At 39.8% G+C, this 12,541-nt stretch overlaps 1 protein-coding gene across 6 annotated transcripts in view; it reads left to right on the forward strand.

The window, feature by feature from the left end:
• Positions 1-270: 270 nt before the first annotated feature.
• tmcc1a (transmembrane and coiled-coil domain family 1a) overlaps positions 271-12,541 on the forward strand; it is a 65,215-nt gene continuing 52,944 nt past the window's right edge. The window contains exons 1-2 of one of the 6 annotated variants that reach the window (XM_047373705.1): positions 271-329; positions 4,675-4,755. Coding sequence is in view for 1 of the 6 variants with exons in the window: in XM_047373754.1 (XP_047229710.1) it covers positions 327-329 (3 nt within the window). In the remaining 5 variants the exon portion in view is untranslated. Of the gene's footprint in view, positions 330-4,555; positions 4,756-12,541 lie in introns of all 6 variants that reach the window. The other 5 variants (XM_047373706.1, XM_047373714.1, XM_047373707.1 and 2 more) reach the window with 5 other exon arrangements.

A 12,541-nucleotide genomic window follows, 5' to 3' on the forward strand; every position in this document is an offset into this window, starting at 1 on the left:
CTCTGTGCGTAACGAATCTATATAACATATTCGTTTCCCTTTTGAATTCGTTGAAAAAAAAATTTTACTTTTGGATTATATTATAATTCTATGAGATTTACCAGTAAACCATTAAACTAGTCTGTTACATCACGGGAGATGTTGGTCCCAGCTTTTAAACGGTGGGGTGAGTCATCATCTTAAACACACAATCTTTGGTTACGCTTTACGCCGCGACGTCAGAGTTGTGTTTTTAGGGAGGGAGGGCGGCCCATGGTGTGTACCTCTCTGAGAGGAGGGGTCTCGCTCGTTTAACGTCTGTCAGCTCCGACAGTTTGGTATCATTCATGGTAAGTGTTTTTCGTTTTCTTTCAGCCCAGTGTTTTTGTTTTATTTTAGGAGGCTTTTACCGCCAGTTTGTGCGTGTTTGTGATGCTTGTTGAGCCTCTGACTGTCAGAGTATCGGGTTGATAATTTGCCGTAGTAGCCGCTCTGTGCAATGACAATAACGGGACTGTCAACCAGAGTCCGCTGAACTGAATGATAGGGGCTGCTGGATAAAACGCACTTCACTGAACCTAAACTGAACTGATATTTTGACGATTTTTGCTACTTTTATTTTGTCGTGTTTTTTTTCTTACTGAATACACAAAGTCCGTCTTCTATAATGTTATATAGAACATAAAGTACTTTTGTGTTACTCAACCATGAATGTTTGGACTTAAATTTTGTTACGGTCATGTCCTGTCGCCACAGTACACGTATTTATAGTACAATGTAAATGATCATTAAAATAAAGAAAAACCTTAAATGAGAAAGTGGTTCTAAAACTTTTGACTGGTAGTGTATATTTATGTGTGGGTTTGTTCATATATATATATATATATATATATATACAGGTCCTTCTCAAAATATTAGCATATTGTGATAAAGTTCATTATTTTCCATAATGTCATGATGAAAATTTAACATTCATATATTTTAGATTCATTGCACACTAACTGAAATATTTCAGGTCTTTTATTGTTTTAATACGGATGATTTTGGCATACAGCTCATGAAAACCCAAAATTCCTATCTCACAAAATTAGCATATTTCATCCGACCAATAAAAGAAAAGTGATTTTAATACAAAAAACGTCAACCTTCAAATAATCATGTACAGTTATGCACTCAATACTTGGTCAGGAATCCTTTGGCAGAAATGACTGCTTCAATGCAGAGTGACATGGAGGCAATCAGCCTGTGGCACTGCTGAGGTCTTATGGAGGCCCAGGATGCTTCGATAGCGGCCTTTAGCTCATCCAGAGTGTTGGGTCTTGAGTCTCTCAACGTTCTCTTCACAATATCCCACAGATTCTCTATGGGGTTCAGGTCAGAAGAGTTGGCAGGTCAATTGAGCACAGTTATACCATGGTCAGTAAATCATTTACCAGTGGTTTTGGCACTGTGAGCAGGTGCCAGGTTGTGCTGAAAAATGAAATCTTCATCTCCATAAAGCATTTCAGCAGATGGAAGCATGAAGTGCTCCAAAATCTCCTGATAGCTAGCTGCATTGACCCTGCCCTTGATAAAACACAGTGGACCAACACCAGCAGCTGACACGGCACCCAGACCATCACTGACTGTGGGTACTTGACACTGGACTTCTGGCATTGTGGCATTTCCTTCTCCCCAGTCTTCCTCCAGACTCTGGCACCTTGATTTCCGAATGACATGCAGAATTTGCTTTCATCCGAAAAAAGTACTTTGGACCACTGAGCAACAGTCCATTGCTGCTTCTCTGTAGTCCAGGACTGGGGAATGCGGCACCTGTAGCCCATTTCCTGCACACGCCTGTGCACGGTGGCTCTGGATGTTTCTACTCCAGACTCAGTCCACTGCTTCCGCAGGTCCCCCAAGGTCTGGAATCGGCCCTTCTCCACAATCTTCCTCAGGGTCCGGTCACCTCTTCTCGTTGTGCAGCGTTTTCTGCCACACTTTTTCCTTCCCACAGACTTCCCACTGAGGTGCCTTGATACAGCACTCTGGGAACAGCCTATTCGTTCAGAAATTTCTTTCTGTGTCTTACCCTCTTGCTTGAGGGTGTCAATAGTGGCCTTCTGGACAGCAGTCAGGTCGGCAGTCTTACCCATGATTGGGGTTTTGAGTGATGAACCAGGCTGGGAGTTTTAAAGGCCTCAGGAATCTTTTGCAGGTGTTTAGAGTTAACTCGTTGATTCAGATGATTAGGTTCATAGCTCGTTTAGAGACCCTTTTAATGATATGCTAATTTTGTGAGATAGGAATTGTGGGTTTTCATGAGCTGTATGCCAAAATCATCCGTATTAAGACAATAAAAGACCTGAAATATTTCAGTTAGTGTGCAATGAATCTAAAATATATGAATGTTAAATTTCCATCATGACATTATGGAAAATAATGAACTTTATCACAATATGCTAATATTTTGAGAAGGACCTGTAAATATATATATATATATGGGCTGCACGGTGGTGCAGTTGGTAGCACTGTGGCCTTGCAGCAAGAAGGTCCTGGGTTCAATTCCCAGCCTGGGGTCTTTCTGCATGGAGTTTGCATGTTCTCCCTGTGCATGTGTGGGTTCTCACCGGGTACTCCGGCTTCCTCCCAGAGTCCAAAGACATGCCTGTCAGGTTAATTGGTCACTCTAAATTGCCCTTAGGTGTATGAATGAGTGTGTGCATGGTTGTTTGTGTGTTGCCCTACGATGGACTGGTGACCTGTCCAGGGTGTACCCTGCCTCTTGCCCATAGACTGCTGGAGATAGGCACCAGCTCCCCTGTGACCCACTATGGAATAAGCAGTAGAAAATGACTGACTGACTGACTATATATATATGAAAACAAACCCACACACATATATATACAGGTCCTTCTCAAAATATTAGCATATTGTGATAAAGTTCATTATTTTCCATAATGTCATGATAAAAATTTAACATTCCTATATTTTAGATTCATTGCACACTAACTGAAATATTTCAGGTCTTTTATTGTCTTAATACGGATGATTTTGGCCTACAGCTCATGAAAACCCAAAATTCCTATCTCACAAAATTAGCATATTTCATCTGACCAATAAAAGAAACGTGTTTTTAATACAAAAACGTCAACCTTCAAATAATCATGTACAGTTATGCACTCAATACTTGGTCGGGAATCGTTTTGCAGAAATGACTGCTTCAATGCGGCGTGGCATGGAGGCAATCAACCTGTGGCACTGCTGAGGTCTTATGGAGGCCCAGGATGCTTCGATAGCGGCCTTTAGCTCATCCAGAGTGTTGGGTCTTGAGTCTCTCAACGTTCTCTTCACAATATCCCACAGATTCTCTATGGGGTTCAGGTCAGGAGAGTTGGCAGACCAATTGAGCACAGTGATACCATGGTCAGTAAACCATTTACCAGTGGTTTTGGCACTGTGAGCAGGTGTCAGGTCGTGCTGAAAAATGAAATCTTCATCTCCATAAAGCTTTTCAGCAGACAGAAGCAAGAAGTGCTCCAAAATCTCCTGATAGCTAGTTGCATTGACCCTGCCCTTGATAAAACACAGTGGACCAACACCAGCAGCTGACACGGCACCCCAGACCATCACTGACTGTGGATACTTGACACTGGACTTCTGGCATTTTGGCATTTCCTTCTCCCCAGTCTTCCTCCAGACTCTGGCACCTTGATTTCTGAATGACATGCAGAATTTGCTATCATCCGAAAAAAGTACTTTGGACCACTGAGCAACAGTCCAGTGCTGCTTCTCTGTAGCCCAGGTCTGGGGAATGCAGCACCTGTAGCCCATTTCCTGCACACGCCTGTGCACGGTGGCTCTGGATGTTTCTACTCCAGACTCAGTCCACTGCTTCTGCAGGTCCCCCAAGGTCTGGAATCGGCCCTTCTCCACAATCTTTCTCAGGGTCCTGTCACCTCTTCTCGTTGTGCAGCGTTTTCTGCCACACTTTTTCCTTCCCACAGACTTCCCACTGAGGTGCCTTGATACAGCACTCTGGGAACAGCCTATTCGTTAAGAAATTTCTTTCTGTGTCTTACCCTCTTGCTTGAGGGTGTCAATAGTGGCCTTCTGGACAGCAGTCAGGTCGGCAGTCTTACCCATGATTGGGGTTTTGAGTGATGAACCAGGCTGGGAGTTTTAAAGGCCTCAGGAATCTTTTGCAGGTGTTTAGAGTTAACTAGTTGATTCAGATGATTAGGTTCATAGCTCGTTTAGAGACCCTTTTAATGATATGCTAATTTTGTGAGATAGGAATTTTGGGTTTTCATGAGCTGTATGCCACAATCATCCATATTAAGACAATAAAAGACCTGAAATATTTCAGTTAGTGTGCAATGAATCTAAAATATATGAATGTTAAGTTTTCATCATTACATTATGGAAAATAATGAACTTTATCACAATATGCTAATATTTTGAGAAGGACCTGTATATATATAGCAACCAGGTCATTAAAAAAGTTAATTCCACAGGTTAATGCAGCCTGAATAATGTTATAGTCTGATGAGCTTGCAGCTCTATTCTATCTGAAGGTTATTTTTTTTTTCTTTAGCTTTTTATTATCATTGTCAAGGAAACAGTGATGCACACTAAAAACAGGCAAGCAGTCAGGAAGGCAGATGTGGAGGATTACAGATTTCATCTCCCTTTTTCTCTTCCCGGTGGTTGAAGGCAGATTCACCAACTGTGGCAGCTTGTCATCTCCCCTGCAATGACTTAAATCCACTCCTGCTGCATTGTAATGGACTGAAGGTTGGTTTTCACCCTCTCACTCCACTCATACATTCTGATAACTGTTTCCATCCATGCAGAGATGTAGCAGCCTGGACGAGTCTGACATGACATGACATGATGCATCCCAGTATCTGTTTAGCTTTTTCTGCTAAGTGGCTGAGAGCTTGGCTGCCCCTCAGGGCACTGCTAACACAGCACAGCTATTCACGTCTCACTTGGATGGTCAGACCACCATGATGACGCTGCCCCTCCCCTCTTCCTCGTTCTCCTCCTCCTCCTCCTGCTGCGCTCATGTTGTTCCATCCCTTCTCGGGTCTGGGCTCAGAATTGAGGGTCTTTGTAGGAGCGTAATGTGTTTTGCATCTTTGTGTTAGTGGTTCTGAGCATGACGCATACAAGATCAAACTCTGCAGCTTCTCAAGATGGGAGTTCCTTCATCCTCAGCTTATTGAAACACTTCAGTAGTGGCGGTGAATCCAGAAGATGTGCTTGTGTTAGATCCATCTGCAGGCTAAAAGGGGAGTACTGCAGTGTAGTTTGGCCTCCTGAAGCATTGGTTAGTTCAGCAAGTACAGCCAGGCCATGTAAAAATGCTGACACTGGGTCAGAAAAATTGCATGAAATTAGCTATGGGAAAATCAGCAATGTTATGGCTTTATTATGGATGTGATTCATTGAGAAAACAGTTGTTTTTCAACATGATTTTCAAAAAGATGCTGTAGAAACAATTTGAGTCTACTAACTTACAACTCGCAAGGGCCGGTATGAAATCCTGTGGCTATGATAATCATGTGTAAAAATAACCAGAATTTTACAGTGCCAACATTATAATTTGATACAGTAATGTATAACATGATGTTATTGTTTTTATTTCAAACAGAATGGTAACAAAACTCCCTTGTAATGCTTAAATAATACAACGTTATTACAGGTATAATGTTGTATGAAACATTTATTAATTGTTTTGGGTTTTAAACATGCAAAAATAGAGAGTAAAGTGCCACTAAATTTAGTTGTAGTGTCCTTTTTGCACAGGACATTTTACCTCCTTGCTATTCGGCTCTTTATAAAGTCACGCATGTATAACACGCTGCTGTTGCGTGTTTGGCCTCAATGGGCATTCACCAGCCGGTTGGCTTACAGAGATGTAACAATAGCTTATTACACTAATAAGAGTGACAGGTGGCGCCTGCCCAATTTGGCAGCCCAGTTTGGCATACTCGTAAGAAAAGGTAAGGAGCAATAGCCTTCTTTTAGCCATCTGTATAGCAGTGCACAGCAACAGGTGGGAGAGGGACAGCACTGCCTTATGTAATGCTCCATATAGCTTCAAAACTTTCTCTGGTGTCTTATTGAAAAGGACTTAAAACTGTAGGAATGGTATGACTGGAAATTTTAGGCTCCTGTAGTTTCCTCAATATGACTGTCTCTCTCGTTTGTGGCTGAAAATATTTCCAAATAGACAAATCTGTCTTCCTTGTAATAAATGGAAAAGTGTCGTATCCTTCTTTTAGCCAGCTGACCGGTAGTGTGCAGCATCAGGTGGGTGTGAAACAATGTTTACTCAATGCTCCATACAGAAAAAGAAAAGCCGTTCACTCTGGCACTTTCTTTTGCATCTTATTGGGAGACCCTCAAATCGTAGATGCGGTATGATGGAAAATGTTGAACGCTCTTTATAAGAATAAGCACAGTTTAAATCAACATGTGCTGCTACCTTTTCCTTTAAAGGTGTTGTTCGGATGAATACCAAATCCTGTTCAGAAGAGTTCACGCTGAACAGGCTTGTCCACGGTTCGCGCAGAAAAGTTTGGATGCATAATAAAACAAAAATGTAAGACAAAGCATATATAAACCCAGGCATGAACCTTGTATAACATCCCCTGATTGATTTACTGAATAATCAGCTAATGGTTGCAGTGTCGTTGTAGCCCATTTAAAACACCCCGATGCTTCAAAAGATTAATGCAATCCCAATATTACCCGCACTAGGTTGGTAAATTGTGATTAGGTGCTAATACTCATTAAGGTTAAATCACTTCATCAAATCACCACCTGTGGCTTTGTTGTATGAGACTTGGACACCTTTCATGCACTGAAAGATGAAATTACTGGTATTTTTATTGGTTGATTTGAATATTTCTACTCATGACATCATTGCAGCTTGATGGCCGTCGACTGTTGCTTCTCTAAGGTAGTTGCTGATGTGTTTTCTTCCTGGCGTTGCATTAACTCACTTGTTTGCTACAGAGCAGAGACTTATTGTGTGTGTGTGGGGGGTGTGTTTTATATATATTTTTTATACCCTTGCACACTTGAGGTTAGAGTTGAATAATTTTTGAATCTGGTGAAGCTCTACTGACTTTTATTTTGTACTGAAACATAAAACCCCTTAACCCAAAAGAGGATGTACTTTCTTTTTAACATGACTGTAAATGCAGAAGCACTGCGTTCACTAAAATGCTGTGGGCAGCCCAGAGTTTAACAGCTCAGTAACTGCAACATTTAGTCATAGTGAAGTAATAATTTTCTTTGACTTCATTAGCCTCCCATGTTGCTGAGAAGGAGCTTTGGCCAGTGTATTTTCAGTGTTGCTTCACTTACTTTTGTGGACATTTATTTACACACAGCCATCTTTATTTTGGACCACATTTCAATTAGATTTGGACTCTAACTGGAGTACTGCAACCCTTTGATTGTTTTCAGTTTGGCCATTTTGTTGTAGATTCTTGAGATAAATGTTTTGTTTTGTGCTCCAGGTTCAGCCAAGCTTCAGCTTTTGTACATATGGTCTTATGTTTGACCGCAAAGTACTTTCATATACAGAGGAGGTCATTGTCAGATCAGTGACTTAAGGTCGGTTTTGGTCATGATGTTTGTAATGGATCACAGGAAGAAGTTGAGCTAAACTATTGCTTTCCAGTGTTCTCAGGAATAAATATCTCAGAAACTTCACTCCAAGATCGGGCAGTCATCATAACATTATCCTTTCTTACCATGGGTGGAAATTGTTATAATGTTTACTTCTATGAAGACTGATAACAGTCTTGTATATTTTCTACTTGCGAATAACCTTTATAACCTTAGAGATCATGGATGTGATGTACATGGGCCCCAGTGAGTAGCAGCAACACCCCTGGCAATGACTATATAAGCGACCTGAAAACAGATTTATAGAAGGTTTGGTGCAATGGACTATACAAACAAATTCAACTTAATTTCATGGTCATAGTTTTATAAACTGTGAAAAATGAGAGAAAGGAACCAAATGAATTGACCGGTCCAGGGTGTCAGGGAACAATTGGTTTCGTTCAGTGAGTTTAGTCATTGTGGGTAGAAATTAAACTCAATGGTACTTTACGAATGCCATGGGGATTAGTTGCTTACAATGTACAAAATAAAGAGAAGAAATCACAACAAGATAAAAATAAACAGCTTTAAAAAACGGATCTACTGCAACTAGTGGGTCCCTGGTGCGCTGCTATTCTAGGCTAAGTCTGATAATGTTGATATTTTACACTGTTTTTGTGAGCTTTAGACAGTCCACTTATTAACTCTAATTAATGGTCTCTTACTGCCATATCTATGCTGCTATATGTTGTCTGTCTTATGTATGAAGGTGATATTTTGGCTTGTACAGATTGGGATAAACTCATAATTTGTGATTTAAAACCTCTACAGCATGTAACTTGACATTGATCATTTGCTTTTAAACATTAACACTGCCTTAAAAACCTTTACACCTGAGAAGTGCGATGAAGCCTTTTTTCTGTGAAATGCAAAAAACGTTTTCTATAAAGTCCTGTATTTAAAAGTCACAATTTTAGGCCTAACATGACGGGTTACTACATGGCATTTAGTTACGTCATAAACATATACTTTTTGTCATTCATTGCAGTCCTTTTCTTTTTGTTTTATTGTTTTTTTTGTTTGTTTTTTTAACCAAAAAAGGCAGTAGCTGTGTTGATTTCTCAGGTTTGTTGCAGTTCTGGCTGAAGAACACAAAAAATTGAGGAGCTTCACAACATCTCAACAGTTTACAAATGTGACTGAAACTTGCAGAAACACTGTGCAGAAACGTGACATCATTGCATGACCTCTGTAGAACAAAGTGATGCACAGCAGTGATTTCTTCTCTAAGATTTATTGCTGATATCTTTCCCGCTTGACAGTGTGTTAACACGCGTCTGCATGCTCCAGATCACACACATGCAAATATGCTGCTGAAATTAAATGTGTACTATTTTATTAGCAGTAGTTGGTTGCTACTTATCTATCTGAATTATATGTAAGGAGAAGGGGTCACTTAGATTAACTAGGTTTATACTCTGCATCAGCATATTTGTAAATTATGTTATGTAAAGTTATTGCTTTACAGTTAGGGTTGAACAAAATATATCTAAAAACTGGTCAGATTTATTTATGTCGTAACCGTAACCTTAGAACTTTTAGGGCAGGGGTGTACTTACTTTTTTCCGTGTTTGTTTCTGGCGTTGTTTTCCTCCAGTATAATTACTCCCACACCATTAGAGGGAAGGTGAAATTCCTTCATAAAGGCTGTGGTTTCTCAGGGCAACGAGCTCCCGGCCTCCCTCTGATCCCTCCCAACAGAAAACAAGCAGAGCACAAGAGTTTGCCCTTTAAGGAGGACTGAGTTCCTAGTATTCAGTGTTAAATTGGATTGCCATGATCTATAAAGCAAAACATAATTTTTTGTAATATTTTTCTTGTTTGGTTTTTTTGATATGAAGATAACTTAAAATGCACTGACTAACTATGGAGGAGGAATCCAGTGTCGCAGTTTTCTTTCAGAATGGAAGAACATCAGCAGGTTTTATTTTGACCACAACATGTTAAATATACATTTTAATGTATATTTATGACTATGGAATATATCTTAATACTTTCTGATAGTGAAATAGCATTTTCACTTTAAATGTATTCTTCACTTTATTCTCCAAACATGGTCATAATGCATACCCAAATATTTAGCAAAGCCTGATTTTAAATGAAATAAATAATTTTTTGATAAAATAACAGTTTGGTAGTTTTACATTGGTTGTACCACCTGACATGGGAAGTGCACCAACCAACATCTGAGATGAAAATTACAGTTTTTAATTTATTTGAGAGAGAGAGATGAAAATCTATTTGACACGGTAGTTTTTCAGTTTTCTCAACATCTTTAAAACCAATGGTGATTATTTGTTTTTTGTTTATCTGAAAGCTTTCAGAAATGAAATCATGCCAAACTTTATTTATTATATAAGTTACCGTTACAGTACTTTTTAAATAATCATCGTAATGTATTTAGCACCTGACACTTTGGAGGTTGGTGTTGTCAAAAAAAGAAATGGATTATTGTTTTTTTTAGTTGTGGTGAAACTGTATTCGAACTAAATAGGTTTTGTAGAATGTAATTACACAACATTAAATAATCCAATTGCTTAAAAGAGAACATAATGCACCTGGACACAATAATTTGCATCCCAAATGCAAATGTTTCTGGTTGGCTGCATAAGGTTCTTATTACCTGCTGGAAGCACAAAGAGTCAAATGTTTCTTGGCCTGATGACTTGGCAGGTTTCCCCCATCTATAATGCCAAGTCACTATTGATCATGACATGGATTACTTTACCCATTCTACATAGTGGCGTGGCTTAAATGAAGTTTGTGGTATGAGGTTTCAGCTGATCTGTAAGGGGGTTTCCAGTCTGTTGACAGTGGGGTCACTTCTGAAAGCTTAGCATGTTTAAAAGAGTTGGCCCTATCTGTTTATCACGTTGTAGTAGTAGCTGCACCGGCGTTGGTGCCCTGAAGGTTCTAAATTATTCATTAGACTGCCCGCTGTGGTGTGAAAGACAGATACAAAGGTGTTCTATAAATAAGCCCACTCCAGTAAACACAGAGCCTTTCCTAGAACATGGTTAACCTGAAATCTGACCATTACTCATTCCCAGGCTTCAGTTCTGTTCTTTCTACATTTATTCAATATGCTGCACTGTTCCACACCCACATCTCAGTCATTGGACGGTATATGCAGCGATTTACAACTACAGCAGATCAATATTAACAGTTCCCACTGTTCATAGTTTGTGCCAGGTTTGGTAGTCTGAAATTACTCCTGTTTGCCGCACACCTAGCATTGCATGTGCTGTTAATGATATCCCCAGAGCAAGAGTGTTGGCAAGTTTGGTTTTCTCCTTTTTATTTATGTTTTAGATTATTTTCAGCAAAGAGATATAGCCCACAGTAGATTTCAGTGTGAAAAATCTACCACCCATAAGACTGAAGAGTACACACCCACTCCATCAAAAATCTAACAAATAAACAGTTAAAACTTTCCTGCCCTTTATTAACAAGTAAACGCTGAGGAATGAAATAAAAGTATGTATAAAACTAAACAAATACATGAACTAGACCTAAATAAATGAAATATATAATGAAACTCATGAAAGAAACAAAAATTATTATAGTAAAAAATACAAATGATAATTTAATAAAGAAATAAAGTAAAACACAAAAGATTTTTTAATGCCTATATGCATTTCACGTTTCTAACTCAGCATGGTGAGAATCACTCAATCATACTCGACTAATAGGCAGCTATAGCAGCTTTAGATGGCTGGGGGGAACATGTGCATGCTTGATTTAGCATTTGTATTTATTTTTCACATCAACGCTTGTTGAAGATCATTGCAAATCCTCTTATTCGGTTTCTTAAAAGTTGAGCACAACGTCATCCCTGTGGCGTTTATTAGACAATGGAACAATGTGCCTACCATTTACCTGCTGCACGTCTCCTCATTTAGACACACCCTGCGCTAGGTGGCCGGGTTGAACCCGATACAGCCAGGCAAAGCATGACGCGGATCATCCGATGCCTTTGATTCATGTAGCCTCTTTCCCTCCCTTTGTAACGCCCTTGTCTCCCTTGTCTCGTTTACACTGCATCACCATTTAATACAAAGAGTTGTGTCTCTTATCACACTCTGTGCAGCATGCTGAAGTCATCTCCTTCACTGTCACAGCTGGCACAACTGTGCCATTATCTGCCTCTGAGCCCCACATACAATAAATACAATACAATACAATAACGATTGTTCCTGTTTCCTGATGGTACCGCTGTTCTGCTGCTGCTCGATGAGATATGCTGCAGCTTGGACTGGTCATAGATGTCACGCAGAAGAACATACATATGTAGGTACACAGACACACGCCGTGTAATCATGTTGGATGTTTTTTGAAGTTGCTGTTTTCTTTTAGGGGTATGACACAAACACACATATTGGTGCCCGCACTGAAACGCAAACAGCTGACTGAACCCTCTGGCCTCATTCTGCTCTTACTGATGTGTGTCTGTCAGTGAAAGAGGCGCAGGACAAAGAGCAGCGATGGGTCTGTGTGGGGCTCACAGGAAACAAAGACGGGCCTATTCCACGCCAGCTTGCAGACTCTTCTGGAAACACTGCTCTAGCTTGTTTAGGCTGGATCCATATTTTCAGCTAACCAGCTGTATATTCAGCAAATACCAACAACATATTTTCTAAGGGGTCACAGAAACCAGGCCACGCTCTATGTTGGGTTGTTCATCCCCAATTAGTTATTTCTTGTTTTTGTCCCTCAACAAGAGATATATTTGACAGAACTGACAAAAAAAAGATGATCATTTTGTTGATGTGTCATGTAATATATACTTTTTTTTTTAGATATACCTTTTTTGGGGTACAAAAGGTCTGCCTTACTTGTTCTAGCTTTGAACTCCATCAGTAGCTTAATGACTATTTAATTTATAACCTTTGCA

The sequence above is a fragment of the Girardinichthys multiradiatus genome, chromosome 1, assembly GCF_021462225.1.
Source record: "Girardinichthys multiradiatus isolate DD_20200921_A chromosome 1, DD_fGirMul_XY1, whole genome shotgun sequence".
Taxonomy (NCBI): Eukaryota; Metazoa; Chordata; class Actinopteri; order Cyprinodontiformes; family Goodeidae; genus Girardinichthys; species Girardinichthys multiradiatus.